Source organism: Boleophthalmus pectinirostris, unplaced genomic scaffold (genome assembly GCF_026225935.1).
Source record: "Boleophthalmus pectinirostris isolate CB_2022bp ecotype Guang Dong unplaced genomic scaffold, ASM2622593v1 HiC_scaffold_2826, whole genome shotgun sequence".
Taxonomy (NCBI): Eukaryota; Metazoa; Chordata; class Actinopteri; order Gobiiformes; family Gobiidae; genus Boleophthalmus; species Boleophthalmus pectinirostris.
In genome coordinates this window covers 1,637,355-1,656,456 of record NW_026571291.1, presented here as the reverse complement: position 1 = coordinate 1,656,456, position 19,102 = coordinate 1,637,355, and the positions used below count along the sequence as shown (strand labels likewise).

The 19,102-nt window shown below is 41.5% G+C and overlaps 1 protein-coding gene across 1 annotated transcript in view; it reads left to right on the top strand.

Moving 5' to 3' along the window:
- The window catches only part of adm2a (adrenomedullin 2a), a 30,442-nt gene extending 11,552 nt beyond the window's left edge, over positions 1-18,890 (top strand). The window contains exon 3 of the mRNA XM_020941059.2: positions 12,859-18,890. Coding sequence (XP_020796718.2) covers positions 12,859-13,240 — 382 coding nt within the window. The 3' untranslated portion in view covers positions 13,241-18,890. The remainder of the gene's footprint in view (positions 1-12,858) is intronic.
- Positions 18,891-19,102: the final 212 nt, after the last annotated feature.

The window sequence follows — 19,102 nt, the reverse complement described above, 5'->3', positions numbered from 1 at the left end:
TTAAGTCCTGGTTTAGTCCTGATGTAGTCCTGATGTAGTCCTGGTTTAGTCCTGGTTTAGTCCTGACAAAGTCTTGGTTTAGTCCTGGTTCAGTCCTGGTTTAGTCCTGACATAGTCTTGGTTTAGTCCTGGTTTAGTCCTGGTTTAGTCCTGGTTTAGTCCTGGTTTAGTCCTGATGTAGTCCTGGTTTAGTCCTGATGTAGTCCTGATGTAGTCCTGGTTTAGTCCTGGTTTAGTCCTGACATAGTCTTGGTTTAGTCCTGGTTCAGTCCTGGTTTAGTCCTGATGTCGTTCATGCCTCTTCACGAAACCAAACCAAACCAAACCAGACAGAAGTTCCACGTCAGATCTGTGGAGAGGCGACCCCGGCTCACAGTCAAAACGCCAAAAACCCCCATCGTGAACGTAAAGTCGAGCTGTTTAAAGTCACACCGTGTAACATTCCAGACAGAGCAACGACGTCTCCATGGAAACAAGAAGCTGACGGACCAGAAAATTGCGATGAAAGAACATTTTTTTAAAAACAATACAGCTCCTTTAATTGACTCAAAACCTTTTACGTTTCGCAATTTTCACTCGGCGATGGAACTTTACGTTTGCCGCCGCACCTGCCCCGGGGTAGAGTGAAGAAGAGAGGCTGCCAGTCTGACTCACAACACATTCACACTTGTAAATGAGGCTTAAGCGTCTTGCCCGAGGACACAACAACAACAGCAGCGTGCGAGACAAACAAAGCCAAAACCGACATGAAGCCCTTTTCACTTGTCCGCTCACGTTTTATTGCTCGGCTTCAAGTTTCTCTTTTTGCCCCACGTTTGGCCGTAAACACTCAAACACGCCTGTTGCCGTGGCGATCGGCTGCGGGATTTCTTGTTTGCCGAGCGGAGAATGTGACGCGTGCGGAGGAGGAGGAGGAGGAGGAACGGGTTTATCCGAGGCTCATTCCTCAGGTGGATTTGATAACAAGGATAAACAGGAGTCGGGTCGGTGGGACAATGGGACCCGGAGCTGATACGAGGACGTGAAAAATGAACGGAGGAGGACGGGAGCGGGGAGGCAGCGCTCTCTACTGGGAACGCCGGGAACTACAGGGAAAAGCTGATAGAAATAAGTCACATTTCCAGAACCTGAATGATCGTTTAAAGAAATTGTACTTAAGAGTTTAAGGAGTTTTATGTCACGAGTCCAGGAAAAGGACAGATTTAGTCCTGGTTTAGTCCTGGTTTAGTCCTGGTTTAGACCTTGTTTAATCCTTCTTTAGTCCATGTTTAGACCTGATTTAGATCTGGTTTATTCTTGGTTTAGACCTGGTTTAGACCTTGTTTAGTTCACGTTTAGACCTGATTTAGACCTGGTTTAGACCCTGGTTTAGTCTCAGCTCCTCAGTTTATAATGTTGTTGTGTCCATGAGCAAGACACTTCACCCTCCTCAGCTGAATATGGTTTAGTCCTGGTTTAGACTTAGTTTAGACCTGGTTTAGTCCTGGTTTAGACCTGGTTTAGTCTTGGTTTAGACCTGGTTTAGTTTTGGTTTAGACCTGGTTTAATCCTGGTTTAGTCCTGGTTTAGACCTGGTTTAGACCTGGTTTAGTCCTGGTTTAATCCTGGTTTAGACTTGGTTTAGACTTGGTTTAGACCTGGTTTGGACCTGGTTTAGTCCTGGTTTAGACCTGGTTTAGACCTGGTTTAGTCCTGGTTTAATCCTGGTTTAGACTTGGTTTAGACTTGGTTTAGACCTGGTTTAGACCTGGTTTAGTCCTGGTTTAGTCCTGGTTTAGACCTGGTTTAGTCCTGGTTTAATCCTGGTTTAGACTTGGCTTAGTCCTGGTTTAATCCTGGTTTAGACTTGGTTTAGACCTGGTTTAGTCCTGGTTTAGTCCCAGCTCCTCAGTTCATACTCTTGTTGTGTCCATGAGCAAGACACTTCACCCCCCTCATCTGAATATGGTGTAGTCCCACGTTAGACCTGGTTTAGACCGATGTGCTGTGCAGTAGCTTTATTAGCTGGACGCACGTTTATTGTGTTGCGATGACGCTCTGAAGGGGGAGTGACTTAGCGCAGAGAGCAAAGGGAAGAGACGAGTCAGAGCATCAAAAACAAAAATAAAAGCTTCTTCACGTTTTGTTGTTTTTGGCGACTGCGGTGTCGTCAGAAGCACAGCAGGTGTAAGAGCGAGGGCCCGGCGAGGGAGTGTCCTGATGTAACACACACACACACACACACACACACACACACACACACACACACACACACACTGAGGGGCGGACGTCTGTTTACTTCTGTTTTAAAGTACAAAATGTTCCGTTACATCAGTGCATTATGTTCACGTCCACGTCAAAGTTACTCCAACTCAGGTCAGAGGGAAAATGCACAGAGTCAAAAACAAACAAAAAACACAAGAAACAGAAAATTAGGCCCACACTCGTCTCAAAGGACTGCGGTTTTTATTTTTTGTTTTCGTCAAAATTGAGTTAAATCCAAAAAAAAAAAAAAAACACCTTCATGTCATCTGTTTTATTTGATGACAAAGTTTTATGACTCAGCTCTGTTTAGTTTTTGAGAAATCTTGATTTGGAAATTTACAGTAACTTCAGTTTCGTCACTGATTCAAAGGAAAAAACAATGACCTGACTGACAAATATCCAACGACCTGACTGACAAATCCAACGACCTGACTGACAAATCCAACGACCTGACTGACAAATATCCAACGACCTGACTGACAAATATCCAACGACCTGACTGACAAATATCCAACGACCTGACTGACAAATATCCAACGACCTGACTGACAAATACCCAACGACCTGACTGACAAATACCCAACGACCTGACTGACAAATATCCAACGACCTGACTGACAAATCCAAACTCAGATGCTGCACTTTTCTCTTGTTTTACTGAAGAGTTTCACACAAATCACAGAAACTGCAACATGTTTTTGTTTTGTTCGTCTAATTCTGAGGATAAACTACAGAGTTTAAACTTTCACAGTTTCTTATTCAACACATAAACGAGAAAACTTCATGTATTTGTGTAATGACATGAAATTTCTTCTGTAAAACCTCAAAAACCTCAGAAGTGAAAGAGCAGCAGAAGTTTAATCACCAACAGAAGAGAAGTGAAACCACAGACACACTCACTCATTTAACACTGATACAGAGTCTGAGCGGAAACTTTGTCTCCTGAAATCACACAGTTCTGACTCTCTGAGTCTGAGTGAGGAGAGGAAGAGGAGAGGAGAGAAGAGGAAGAGGAGAGGAGAGGAAGAGGAAGAGGAGAGGAGAGGAGAGGAAGAGGAAGAGGAGAGGAAGAGGAGAGGAAGAGGAGAGAGAAGAGGAGAGGAAGAGGAGAGGAAGAGGAGAGGAAGAGGAAGAGAGAGAGAAGAGGAGAGGAAGAGGAGAGGAGAGGAGAGGAAGAGGAGAGGAAGAGGAAGAGGAGAGAGAGGAGAGGAGAGGAAGAGGAGAGAGAGAGAGAAGAGGAGAGGAAGAGAAGAGGAAGAGGAGAGGAAGAGGAGAGGAAGAGAGGAAGAGGAGAGGAGAGGAGAGGAGAGGAGAGGAAGAGGAGAGGAAGAGGAGATGTTTTGTCGTGGGCTGAGTCGCCCTCTGTTGTCTGTTGTTAGTCACAGATCAGCTCCGATCTGCAGTTCCAGAGAAACACAAACGACTTTCACTTTCTCTTTCGCTGCATGAAGCTGATTTAAGCAGAAACAGGAACAAAAATAAATCAGAAAAACAGAAACATGTTCAGTTCCTGCTCAGAAAATCTGCCTCAGATTTAAAATCTGCCTCAGTTTGATGAAGAGGAACATTTTCACATAAAACAAAGTCACTGCACCAACTCTGAATCTGCTCATGTCAAAACTTCACTTTCACTGTGTACTACTGCGTTCTACTGTGTACTACTGTGTACTCCTGTGTACTACTGCGTACTACTGCGTACTACTGTGTACTCCTGTGTACTACTGTGTACTACTGCGTACTACTGCGTACTACTGCGTACTCCTGTACTACTACTGTGTACTACTGCGTACTACTGCGTACTACTGTTACTCCTGTGTACTACTGTGTACTACTGCGTACTACTGCGTACTACTGCGTACTCCTGTGTACTACTGCGTACTACTGCGTACTACTGCGTACTACTGCGTACTACTGTGTACTACTGCGTACTCCTGTGTACTACTGTGTACTGCTGTGTACTACTGTCTACTACTGTGTGTACAACTTTATAGTACTGTGTAGTACTGTGCAGTGCAGTACAGTGTAGTACAAGGCAGTACAGGGTAATAGAGTATATTTCAGGGTAATAGAGTATATTTCAGGGTAATAGAGTATATTTCAGGGTAATAGAGTATATTTCAGGGTAATGGTAATAGAGTATATTTCAGGGTAATAGAGTATATTTCAGGGTAATAGAGTATATTTCAGGGTAATAGAGTATATTTCAGGGTAATGGAGTATATTTCAGGGTAATAGAGTATATTTCAGGGTAATAGAGTATATTTCAGGGTAATAGAGTATATTTCAGGGTAATGGAGTATATTTCAGGTGTATAAATAGTGTCTGGCTCCACAGGGGTCAGAGGTCACAGCTAAAGAAAAAGAGAAAATTCCAGAGTGGATTAAAGACCTGAATACTTCTGATGTGTGCAACATTACCCCGGACAAATCTGCATGGATACAGGCGCTTTAAAGACCTGCTTTAGTCCTGCTTTAGTCCTGATTAACTCCTGGTTTAGTCCCAGCTCCTCAGTTTATACTGTTGTTGTGTCCATGAGCAAGACACTTCACCCACCTCAGCAGGATAAGGTGTAGTCCGAGTTTAGTCCTGGTTTAGTCCTTATTTGGTCCTTTTTTAGACCTGATTTATACCTGCTTTAGTCCAGTTTTAGACCTGCTTTAGTGACAGCTCTGCAGTTCATATTGTTGTTGTGTCCATGAGCAAGACACTTCACCCGTGTGTATGTGTAAACCTCGAGCCCTGACCCGGTCCAGTCCACACACACACACACACACACACACACACACACACACTTCAGTTTATCAAAGTCACACTGAAGCGTTTTATTAAAACTTTCTCTGGTGGCAAAAACAAGTTAATCTGTGCTCCGTGTAATCGCATTAACAAACGCCGCGCTGAGAACGACCGCGAACGAGAAGCGGCGCCAGGTTTCTCCATCGCCCTGCAGGTCACGCGCCCCCTGCTGGTGTCGACCTGCACACACTTCACACACTTCACACACTTCACACACTTCACACGTTCCACTTTATTTCAACACAACATGAAGCCCGGAGTTTCTCTCTGTTCTTCTGGATGAGTTAAAAAAAACTAAAAAAACACAAGTAAATATTTTACTCAAACTGTTCTGACTTAGTCCTGATGTAGACCTGGTTTAGACCTGGTTTAGACAGAGTTTAGACCATGTTTAGTCCTGGTCTAGTGGTTTAGTCCTGTTTTAGTCCTGGTCTGGTGGTCTAGATCTGGTTTAGATCATGTTTAGTCCTGGTTCAGACCTGGTTAACTCTTGGTCCAGTGGTTTAGATCTGGTTTAGACCATGTTTAGTCCTGGTTTAGTCCTGGTCTAGTGATTTAGATCTGGTTTAGTCCTGGTTTAGACCTGGTTTAGTCCTGGTTTAGTCCTGGTTTAGTCCTTTAGTCTTGGTTTAGTCTGGTTTAGTGGTTTAGTCCTGGTTTAGACCTGGTTTAGACCTGTTTAGTCCTGGTTTTTAGTCCTGGTTTAGTCCTGGTTTAGTCCTTGGTCCTTTAGTCCTGGTTTAGTCTGGTTTAGTCCTGACCTGGTTTAGTCCTGGTTTAGTCCTGGTTTAGTCTTGGTTAGTCCTTTAGTCCTGGTTTTAGTCCTGGTTTAGTTTAGTCCTGATTTAGACCTGGTTTAGTCCTGGTTTAGTCCTGGTTTAGACCTGGTTTAGTCCTGGTTTAGTCTTGGTTTAGTCCTGGTCTAGTGATTTAGTCCTGGTTTAGTCCTGGTTTAGTCCTGGTTTAGTCCTGGTTTAGTCTTGGTTTAGTCCTGGTCTAATGATTTAGTCCTGGTTTAGACCTGGTTTAGTCTTGGTTTAGTCCTGGTCTAGTGATTTAGTCCTGGTTTAGTCCTGGTTTAGACCTGGTTTAGTCTTGGTCTAATGGTTTAGTCCTGATTTAGTCCTGGTCTAGTCCTGGTCTAGTCCTGGTTTAGTGGTTTAATCCTGGTCTAGTGATTTAGTCTTGGTCTAGTCCTGATCTAGACCTGGTTTAGATCTCAGTCCTCGGTCCTTTTGCTGTGGACAGTTTCTGGGACCAGACTGGAGTCGGGGCCTAAATGAACTTGAGCTCAAACAGAGGCAGATGGGCCTGTTTACAGACGACGCTCTCTTCTCTTTAACACGCTTCACTGAGCCAGATGCCCTTCCACCAGAACCTCGCGCAAATACGTTACATCATCTTTTTCCATCGACGTGTTATTTTTAAGTTGACTCAAAGCAAAGAACATCTTCTGTCCAAACACACACCTTTATTTAATTAGACAAGAATGACAAAACATATTTAGAGTCAACAAGTTTTTTTGTTTTTTTTCAACTCTGACTCACTTAAAGGTGCACTACATAACTTTTCTTATTGACACACGCTACCTGCTCGTTCCCATGGAGACGTGATGTTTGGCTGGAGTTTATAGTTTGACAGTTTGCATTTGATAGATCATTTTAATGCCCTACTGTGGAGTATTTTTTGACATATTTTACTAATTTGTTTTGTTACAGCTACAGTTTTGTTGTTGGTTCAGAGGAAGGAAACTCCTTTATGCGACACATTTGACATTTTCACAGATTTTGATGATTAAAATGTTTGTGTTTCATCTGAACTTTGCACAAGAAGTGATTTAACAAAGACTTTTAGTGTCACAGACATGATTTAGACTTTATTTTTATTGAACCGTATCGAATCGATTTGAAATATATCAAATCGAAAGTGCACTGTATCGAGGTATGTATCGTATCGTGACCTGTGTAGCAAGATATGTATCGTATCGTGACTTATGTATCGAGATATGTATCTCATCGTGTCCTGTGTATCGACGTTTGTATCGTATCGTGGCCTATGTATCAAGATATGCATTGTATCGTGGTCTGTGTATTGAGATATGTATGGTATTGTGGCCTATGTATCGAGATATGTATCGTATCGCGACCTATGTATTGTATCGTGGCCTATGTATCATATCGTGGCTTGTGTATCGATATAAGTATCATATCGTGGCCTGTGAATCGAGGTATGTATCGTATCGTGGCCTATGTATCTCATATTGTATCGTATCATGGCCTATGTATCGAGATATGTATCGTATCGTGACCTGTATATCGAGATATGTATCGTATCGAGGCCTGTGTATCAAGATATGTATCGTATCGAGGCCTATGTATCGAGATATGTATCGTATCGTTGCCTGTATATCGAGATATGTATCGTATCGTGACCTGTGTATCGAGATATGTATCGTATCGTGGCCTATGTATCGAGATATGTATCGTATCGTGGCCTGTATATCGAGATATGTATCGTATCGTGACCTGTATATCGAGATATGTATCGTATCGTGGCCTGTGTATCGAGATATGTATTGTATCCGCAACTTCTCAACGATACTCAGCCTTAATGTCCGTAGAGAGAAGCGGGTGGCAGATCCTCCGTGAGAAAAAGTTCCAGAGTGCAGCTTTTAAATGACACGTTGTCCCGTTTTATTCTCGGACGTTTATTGCAGGTTTGTCTCTGTCATTACGCTCTAGTTTTAGGTTAGTTTAGGCTGCAGTTTGAATGCTGGTGGTTACCGTAGCGACTGGTCTGGTGGTTACCGTAGCGACTGTAGCGACTGTTCTGGTGGTTACCGTAGCGATGGCTGTCACTGCTCCAGGTGTGATTGGTGATGTGGACAAGTCAAGCCTAAGTTATAACTTGTTTTAACTCTTTTTACTAGGGATGTAACAATAATCGAAATATCGTGATATCGTATCGTCAATGTTCTCACAATATTATCGTGGACCATCACAATATATCGAATTACAAGTCTCTTTGTTTAAATGAAGAGTTATGGTGCAGCAATAGCTAAAAAAAAAAAAGACAGAGAACTACATAGACCATGATCCTTTGCTCCATTTCAGTGCAGACGACAAGAAGAAATAACAGTTCTAACACTTTTAAGTCTTAGTTCTTTGGAGTAAGCATATTCAGAGTTTTGTTTTCCTCCACAAAATATTGCAATAAATATTGTACCGTGAGATGTATATTGTGAAAATATCGACCTGAGAGATTTGTTTTTTTTTTTATTTTTACACGCCTAATCATGAGCTTTCCCACGATATCGCAATAAATACCGTACCGTGACGATATCGTATCGTGAGACTTGGATATCGTTACATCTCTACACTTTACTGAAACCGAATGGCCAAATTAAAAGTAATATTAGTGACTAGGCGAGCTCTGATTGGTCAAAAGAGAACAGCTTTGAAGTACCGTATTTTTCGGACTATAAGGCTCAATGTCAATAATGTTGAATTCTCTCGTCTATTTTCATACAGGAGGTGCACTGGATTATAAGACCTAGTGCCTCCGTTCAATTTCATTTCTCTCCAGCGACTAGATCAGGAATCAGAACACACTAGATCAGACATGTCAAACTCAGGCCCTGGTGCCAAATTTGTCCCATGATATAATTATATTTGGCCCGCGAAATCATATCAAACATGTATTAGAGCTGCCCGCCGGCTACAGATCGAATATAGAGACATTATTTATTTAAAATGTTGTTATTATTTTAGATTCTGCTTGTTCTGGATTCAATATTTAAACAAAACTATTATTAAACATTTATTTTAATAAGAAAAGGTTTAACATTACAGATCTCAAAAGAAGAGAAAACATGCAGACATTGTTGAAATTTTTCAATAAATATTTAGTTTGACCCACGACTTTATCCCAGTTTTTAATTTTGGCCTCTGTGAATTTGTGTTTGACACTTCTGCACTAGACGGTTTGCAAAAACCCCAGAAGTGCGAGTTCGGGCACCAGCCAATCAGTGAAGAGACATATATTCTGTGTTGGCAACGATTCCCGAGAATGTTTGGTGAATTTTATCAAGGGGAAAGACGTTATTGTCCTTCTTTCTACGGGATTTAGGAAAAGCTTAATACACCAGTTAACCCCATTAGCGGCGCATTACAAACGTCACGACCAAACAGCAGCGACTGGTTTAAATAAAAAAGTACCTACCGTCGAGCGAACGAATCCTAATGCTGCGAGGTCACACGGTTTCTACAAAGTGAAACCATCTGACGAATCAGGCAACCGGATTATAAGGCGCATTAAAAGAAACAAATGAACGACACTTGAGCCTAATCCTTTAGTCCAGGATCGTGACGTCATTTTCCCGGCATTTCCTCCCTGTTTTGGTGAACGTGGAGAATTTAAGTTTTTTTTTTTTTGTTTCCTACGAGGACGACTCAGATAAACACTGAGTAATAATGTGTTTAATGCAGCTTTGAGCACATTTGTTTACGTTTTACAGAAGCAAAACTTAAACTTTGCTTTTAAAATTCTCACTTTTATTCAATGATTACAGTTATATTGTTACCTGCTCTTTCTTGTCCCGCCCCCCTGAGCCGTCGGCCAATCACAGCGCGCTTCCTTCGCCCCTCACCGGTTAAACGCCGAAAAGTGACACAGTGCTGCTTTATGTTGTTGTAATCCAAGTCGAGGCTCACCTGTTACAAAATGACCCAGAACAGGAAATCCAGAGTTAATCGCAAAATTGAATAAGTTTTATTTATTTGTGTCGACAAAGTTTCCTCTGTTTACGAGAAGATTAGAAAAAAAAACAGTCAGAGAATTAAAGCTGCGGCTCAGAGGTTATACAACCAGAAAAACAGGACAGGGGCTGACAGGGGCTGACAGGAGCAGAACCAGAGTAACTGACAGGGGCTGACAGGAGCAGACAGGAGCAGAGCCAGAGAAGTAGACAGGTGAAGAGCCAGGAGAAGAGACAGGAGCAGACAGGAGCAGAGCCAGAGGAGCAGATCAGAGCTGACAGGAGCAGACAGGAGCAGACAGGAGCAGGCAGACAGGTAAAGAGCCAGGGGAGGAGACAGGAGATGACAGGAGCTGACAGGAGGAGACAGGGGCAGACAGGAACTGGCAGGAGGAGACAGGAGCTGACAGGGGCTGACAGGAGCAGACAGGAGTAGACAGAGGCAGACAGGAGTAGACAGAGGCAGACAGGAGTAGACAGGAGCTGACAGGTGAAGAGTCAGGGAAGGAGACAGGAGCTGACAGGAGCTGGCAGGAGGAGACAGGACCAGGCAGGGGCTGACAGGAGCAGAGCCAGATTAACAAACAGGGGCAGACAGGAGCTGACATGGGCTGACAGGTGAAGGGCCAGTGGAGCAGACAGAAGAAGACAGGAGCAGACAGGAGCTGACAGGAGCAGACAGGAGCTGACAGGAGCTGACAGGAGCAGACAGGAGCAGACAGGAGCAGACAGGAGGAGACAGGAGTTGACCGGAGCAGAGCCAGAGGAGCAGACAAAAGCTGACAGGAGCAGAGAGATAAAGAGCCACAGGACCTGACAGGAGCAGAGAGATAAAGAGCCACAGGACCTGACAGGAGCAGACAGGAGCAGATTTTGAGTCGGCACAATTATCAAATCCCAAACTCTGCGTTTATTTAGAAAACAAACTGTCCTGTGCAGGGAACAGAATCTTCAGTGTTTTGGTACAAACATCTTCAGATTACAGGCTCAGATTTCAGTTTCTCTCTCAGACGTCAAAGCTCCAGCAACTGTTTATGCAAAATATAACTTTTTAAAAATACACCGCGACTCTAAATACAATCACTTTATTTTTCTAGGTGTTTTCGAGCTCTAAAAGTTACACAGTGCGGCTTTAAATGCTCCGGGCCTGTTTTGAGTCTGGAAAATGGCCGACTCAAAACTTGCTGCGTTGTCCTTTTGGCCGAGTCTCGTCTCCAGCTGTAGAGGAGCGAGTCCAAATATAACAGACGCGGCGCTGGGAAAACTATAATCTGAAGCGAACGAGACTTAAAATGTTCCACAGTGTGACATTAAAACAGCTGGAAGTTACATTTATTCAATTACAGGTGGTTTTATAGCTCAAAAATACCTCGAAAAACAACACTGCGACCTTTGATCTTCCCACAGATCTGACCCGTAACTCGGTCCGGTTTGGTCTAGAAAGGTTTAATGCCATACTGTGGAACATTTCAGACAAAGAAATAACATCTGCACATTTGAAAAAGTTAGACTCAAAAGAAGAAACAAAATCGAACGTTGCTTGAATTAACTTGATACTAATTGAAATTTTACTGATTATACTTGTAAATATTTGTAAAATTTTAAGTGTTTCCTCTCAACATAGTGACAAAAAATGAGGCCTGGGCAAAAATAAACAGTTTTAATCACACTGATCACATGAGTTTCTGTGATTAATCATGATTAATCACATGTTACACACAAAACCATTTAATGAATTCAAAAGTAGAGTATTGTGACTTTTTCTTTCAACAGGAGCAGGACACGAGTCTGAAAAGTCCATGTTTATTCTTCTTCCTTTGCAGAATCTCACTCAAAAAAAAAAAACTAACTAATTTCAGTTCAGTTTGTCAATTCCAACCATTTGACTTAATGAATTGAATTGAAAATTAAAGTTCATGTGATCAGCAGCAGGAAAATAAAGTGTTCAGAGTAAATCTCAACTGAAAAAATCAAATCAAACCAAATACAAAACTGAAATGTGCAACTGCTTTAATGTTTCTCAGTCAAAAACAGGAAAAAACAGAAACAGAAAACACTTTAGTGCAGTTTGTCAATTTTATTATTATTAATGTGAGGAAAAGTAAGACTGGGGGTGTGTGGGGTTGTGATGTAGAGCAGTGGTGGTGCCTCTGAAAGCTCGTGATGCTCTACGTGCCCTGCATTAAAGTGCATACAAAGCGACGGCTCTGACATGTTGCATCTGACGTGGTCGGCTGAAACCTCGCTCCACTTGTCAGTCTGGCGCCACCTAGTGCCTCCGTTCAATTTCATTTCTCTCCAGCAACTAGATCAGGAATCAGAATACACTAGACGATTTACAAAAACCCCGAAAGTGCGAGTCCGGGCACCAGTCAATCAGCATAGAGTGATATATTCTGTGTTGGCAACGATTCCTGAGATCAAGGATTTAAAGCCGGAACAAAGAGAATGTTTGGTGAATTTTATCAAGAGGAAAGACGTTATTGTCCTTCTTCCTACGGGATTTGGCGCATTACATACGTCACGACCAAATAGCAGCGATTGGTTAATAAAAAAGCACCCGCCTACCGTCGAGCGAACGAATCCTAATGCTGCGAGGTCAGACGGTTTCTACAAAGTGAAACCGGCTCATGAATCAGACTATCGCTCCACTTGTTTCACTGAATGATTTGTCGGCATCAACAGACTGTTTTGGTTTATGTGATATTTCAGACTCGAGAAACTACGGCGATAAGACAGTTCAGTGTTGCAGTTTTACAAATGACTTTGTCTGTGTCGACTGCACCGTCTGGAAGAACTTTAAAATGAAAATGGTCACGTAAAAGTTCCTCACTCTTCTCCATGTTTGTTTATCTCACTTTCTTTCTCTCTGTTTTCTGTGACGCCGCAGCAGAAACAGACGAGTACAATAAAAAAATAAATAATAAAAAAACGGCGTTAAAAGGAGAAAAATAATTGAAAAAAAAAATTACTTAACGCAAAATTAACGCATTAAAAAGTTATTTCTACTTGTTTCAGCTTCATAATTTTAACAAACCTCTTTTCTTTCTTTTCTTTTTTCCCAGATCGGACCTGATCAACCAGCTCTTCGACGTTTCCGAAGACGCGCCTCCGTCGTCTGCGCCCGCTTCGGACTCGGGCCCGCTCACGAAATGGCTGACGTCTCTCCTCCAGCGCCGGTCCACTCGCTCCGTCTCCAAGGCTTCCTCCCCCTCCTCGTCCTCCGATCCCTCCCCGGCTCCGGAACGCTCCCCGCTGCTCCGACCGCGCCGCCACCTCAGCGCCCGCGGCTCGCAGCACCACCACGCCCAGCTGATGCGCGTGGGCTGCAAGCTAGGTACGTGCCAAGTGCAAAACCTGAGCCACAGACTGTACCAGCTGATCGGGCAGCGCGGCAGGGAAGACTCGTCGCCCATCAACCCCAAAAGTCCTCACAGTTACGGATGAAAAGAGCAAACCTGGCAACCCCCGAGAAAGTGTTTTTATTTAACTATTTATCTATGAAGTTCAACTGCTGTGTTAGTGTTTTTTTGTTTGTTTTGTTTTTCCAATTTCATGTGGCAATTTACTAAAACTAGAACTAGAAGTCAAAAATCGTAGTCGCGTATTTAAAGTGTCGCTCGCCACGTTTACATGAGAGATTTAATTCCGAATAAAAAGAACTGACTTCGGACTTCGCTTTGGAAAAGAATCCCGAAGTAACTGGGTGGTTTATTTCCAATTATTTTAACGCCGAATTCATTTATTTTTCGGCTGACGGACGTAAAGGGTGATGACGGAATTTTCCAGCTGCTGCTTCATTATCTTCGGAACGACTTCGGAAAAATTTCGGATCACGTTTGTGTCCGTGGCGTAACGAGAAACCGAGATAACAAAAAAAAAAAAAAAATGGCAGCAGCTGAAGTTTGTGTTTTCTTTCAGTCGATGAAAATATGTTGGTGTCTCTGTCCAATCAAGAAACCTTCCTGAACCTCAAACGTTAAGCGGAATTAAATATTTAAAGTGTTTTCCATTTAATTCCGAACTATTTAATCCTGAACAATTCATTTGGAATTAAAAAACGATCCTGTAAACGTGGCCGAGGTGTGTAACTTTTCTGATGGAGGGCACGGTGCTCTGCTTGTCTCCGTGGAGGTGTTATTTCGGTGCCTGCAATATCTTCCGCAATACGGCATTAAGCATTCAAGTCTATCTCCATGGAGACGAGCACCGCTGCAAGTTACGGGTCAGATCTGCGGAGAGGTGAGCCCCCACGCGCCCCTCAAAGAACGCATTGTTTGTCGAAAAACCTGTTACGAAATCAATGAAACGTCGCGATTTTTTTAATGCCATACTGTGGAATATTCTACGCAAAACAGCTACGCAGGAGGTTACACGCTTATCTGTAATCCACGAGAAATGTTACGCAGTGTGGCTTTATGAGTTTCAAAGGTTTTCTTCAGACATGGCATTAAAATGTGTTACAAGTTTGAGCCCAAGATGATTTTTGATTTTTATTTATTTTTATTTTTCTACGCTGTTTTTTGAGTTTAAATTGGACAATTATTTCACTGAAGTTTATTTATTCTGACAGAAAAGACGCTGAACTTTGTGCCAGTTTTTGTTTCACGCCGAAAAACCCGGGAATTACAGAAATGTGAACCGTAAACCAACTCTGCAAATGTGTAATCTGCAAACTCCACCTGAGAACTTTCACCTGTCCTCTAGGTCCACGTCCTGGTTTAGACCTGGTTTAGTCCTGGTTTAGACTATATTTAGATCTGGTTTAATCCTGGTTTAGACCATGTTTAGTCTTAGTTTAGACCATATTTAGACCTGGTTTAGACCATGTTTACTTCTGGTTTAGACCAAGTTTAATTCTGGTTTAGACCATATTTAGACCTGGTTTAGACCATGTTTAGACCATCTTCAGTCCTGATCTAGTGGTTTAGACCTGGTTTAGATCTGGATTAGACCTGGTTTAGACCATATTTAGACCTGGTTTAGTCCTGGTTTAGACCATGTTTAGTCCTGGCCCTGTGGTTTAGACCTAATTTAGACCGACTTTAGACCATGTTTATTCCTGGTTTAGTCCTGGTTTAGTCCTGGTCCAGTGGTTTAGACCTGGTAGACCTGGTTAGACTCTATCTGTAATCCACTAGAAATGTTACACAGTGTGTCTTTATCCAGTTTCAAAGGTTTTTCTTCAGACATGAAATTAAAATATGTTACAAGTTTGAGCTCACAAGATGGTTTTGATTTTTATTTTTGTACATTGTTTTTTAAATATTTCACTGAAGTTTATTTATCCTGACAGAAAAGACTCTGAACTTTGTGCCAGTTTTTGTTTCACGTCGACAAACCCGGGAATTACAGAAATGTGAACCGTAAACTAACTCTGCAAATCTCCACCTGAGAACTTTTCCAGAACTTTCACCCGTCCTCCAACTCCAAGTTAATCTACGTTTTTTTTTTTTTTTTTTCATTTAAACACAAATTAGGACACGGAAAAGCCGGATCTTGTCTCCCACATCCTTTGGTTTTGACCTCTGAACTTTGACCCTCGTGTTCAGCGACCGAACCTTAAACCCTTAATGTGGATTTGAACTCTGTCGAAACCGAGACGTCGAGAAAACCTCCAAAAGAAAACGCCGGACTTTTGAACCCCGTCCCCTCTGCATCATTACATCTTTAAAGCCTCTGATTTTACCTGATTTTTATCATTTTAAAGCCACAACAACTAGCATTCTAACAGTGCACTTCCTGATTACCGAACAGTACACAGACCTTTTGGGTTACGGGGCTTTTTAAATTCTCTCAAATTTTTTTTTTGACAGTTTTGGGACATCATGGAACGTTGTATTTGCATCAACTGATTTTTTTTTTTTTCTGTGAATTTTTTAAAATTTTTTTGTAAAATTTGACATTAAAGTATGGCTGAAACATCTGTAGAAGGTTACAGAGAAATGCGAGAAAATTCTACTGTTGTGTTTATTTTTAAGCGTCACAGTTTACATCGTGAACATTTTTTTTTTTTTTTACGTTTTTGGGGAATTTGGACATTAAAAAAGAGCTTACAGTGAAGACTTTGCTTTGTATTCGTTCACTCGATTCGAACTTGCCGAACTGTGCCACAACAAATGAGAAAGATTTTAAGATTTTAAGATTTTTTTTTTTGACTATTTGGGATGTTCAACTTGGGACATTGTCGTTCAAAACTACAAGAAAACCAGAACTAAACCAGGACTGGACCAGGACTAAACAAGGACTGAACCAGGACAAAACCAGGGTTGAACCAGGACTAAACTAGTGCTAAGACTAAACCAAGACATAACCAGAACTGAACCAGGACTAAACTGGGACTAAATCAGGAGTAAACCAGAAATAAACTAGTGCCAAGACTAAACCAAGGCATAACCAGGACTAAACTGGGACTAAACCAAGACTAAACTAGAACTAATCTAGCACCAAACCAGAACTATACTAGTGCTGAGACTAAACCAGGACTAAACCAGGGCTGAACCAGGACTCAGCTGGGACTAAACCAGATCTAAACCAGGAATAAAACAGGACTAAACCAAGACTAAACTAGAACTAATCTAAAACTAGACCAGAACTATACTAGAGCTAAGACAAAACCAGGACTGAACCAGGACTAAACCGGGACTAAACTGGGACTAAAACTCACCTAAACCAAGACTAAACCAGAACTAAACTAGTGCCAGGACTAAACCAGGTCTAAACCAGGAGAAAATAAGGACTAAACCAAGATTTGTTATGAAATCCTGTGCAGTTTTTGTTATTATCAGTAGATTTGAACATTTTAAAGTTGCATAGTTTTTGTTTTCCAAAAGCTGCGTGGTATGTGACTGAAAAAAAACAACAAAAAACACGCTTATATGAAACCTTTCTGTAAACCTCGTTAAACATAGTCTGGTCTGGGAACGCCGTGAAACGCAACTCCATAAACATAAGGTGTATCCGCGTTAGCCGCCGTTTCCCACGCAGCGTGCTAACTAGCGGCTAGCCCGAACATGGCCAAGAATGCGTTTTTTGTGTGTTTTTTTTCCCCTCAGACGTAGCTTTAAACACACCGTCTGTTACACTGTGGTTTCCTAATGACAAACCCGGCTCCCCGAAATGGCCGCCGTTGTTTTTTAAATGCGCACATAAACGTTAGCTTAGCGTCGTCCCGTAGCGCGTGCTAATTTAGCCCCTGCTCAAAAACGGTGGGCGGACGACGATGCGCTGGAAATAACTTTTAAAAGGCTTGACCTGTTTTCAACTTGTGGGAGAAGAAATGTTACGTGACACAGTTTGTTTTAGATAAATTTAAAGATTCACTGTGTAACTTTTCAGGTGGAGTTGCTTTGCTTGGAATATTCTGGAATATAGCATTTATCTGTTTAGCGTAAACAGAGATTCTAAACGGAGCATTTCTGGTACAAGAAAGTGTTACGTTTCAGAGTTGCTGTAGTTCATTTAGACATGGTTAAAGTTTCACTGTGTAACTTTTCAGATGTGAGGTTCTCCATGGAGATTCTTTGCTCGGAATATTCCAGAGTATAGCATTTATCCGTCTACCGTATCCAAAGAGATTTTAAACTGAACATTTCTGGGACAAAGCGTCAGAGTCTCTCAATTTAGACATGGTTAAAGATCCACTGTGTGACTTTTCAGATGTGAGGATCTCCATGGAGATTTTATCACTCGGAATAATCCGGAATGTGGCATTTATCTATGTCACATATCCAGAGAGATTTGAAATGAAACATTTTTAATACAAAGCAGTGTTATGTTTTTAGAGTTTGTTTAGCTCATTTAGACCATTTTAAAGATTCACTGCGTAACTTTTCAGATGTGAGGTTCTCCATGGAGATTTTATCACTCGGAATATTCCGGAGTGTGGCATTAGTCAATCTCACGTATCCAGAGAGTTATGATTTATGCATGAAAATAGATGAGAGAATTGATACTGAACCTTATAGTCCGAAAAATACGGTACTTAAAATATGAAAATACATCTTGCTACACTTAAAATAAATAAATAAATAAAAAACTTACAGCACTTAAAATAAGAAACAAAATCAAATGTTGCGTGAATTAAGAAAAACTTGACTTGAATTGACTCAAATAAAGTAAAATGTTCTTAATTTAAGTTATTTTAACTTACCTAGAATTGTATTTTTTTTTTTTTTCAGTGTGAACATTTCTGGTACAAAGCGGTGTTACATTTCAGAGTCTCTTGACCTTATTTAGACATGGTTAAAGCTTCACTGCGTAACTTTTCAGATACGAGGCTCTCCATTCTTATGTTATCGCTCGGAATATTCCAGAGTGTGGCATTTAACTCGTCCATTTGGCGCATACTACTTGATTACACTTGTTCTGTTGTTTTTGATATATATGCTTTCTCACTGTCACTGGGCTCGCCTCTCCGCAGATCTGACCCAAGATGTGTTTAATAACTCGGGGGAAGAGTCTTGACGAATCTGCTCGTCTCCGTGGCGATAGATACGTCTCTTTAGATACGGTTAAACTCCGTGGAGTGGAAAACCGGGCGAGGCAATGACATCGCCGCGGAAACGAGCAGGTAAACGGGCTCTTCGCCGGAAAAGTTACGCAATGTTTGGATGTTTTTTTTATGTTTTTATGTAAGACGCCGGACACAAACTTAAATCTGTAATTGTTTTTGAATGTCTAAGGTGAATTATTTGTGATTGTTTTTATACCGGATGCCCTTCCTAACCAATGTAATACATGTTCACGTCAATCGTACGTGTAAATTTTTGCATATTTTACGTCAATGTTTACAAACCTGTTTCTCTTTCAACTGTTTCTACTCTTGAAAAAAAAAAAAAAAATTTACAGATTTGACGTCCGTGTCCGGCGTCGGTCCCTTTTACTCACAATCACAACTCACCAAATGCCTGGTAATACTTGATAATTGTAGACTTTTATTGTGAAGGGTTGACACTTCCTGCTCGATAATCTTTTGTTTCGTCGGGTTACCTCTCTGAACCGCCGGTGCCTTTATGTGATCTTAATCCTAATCTGTTCAAACCGGTGAAGTTTGTAATGGACCTGACCAGTGTCTTGTGATTAAATCGCTTTGAAACTTGGAAAAAAAAAAATAAGTATGACTGACGTGTCTCTACGTGCGGAAAAAAAAAACCAAAAAAAAAACGCTGCAAAACACAAGTTGAATGAGTTGAATTTACGATCTTATTTTGAGCGGCATACTGTTTCGACGTGTCTCTAAGTGTAAAAAAAAACAAACTATTAAATGAGTTGAATTAATTGGGATGTAACAATAACCGAAATATCATG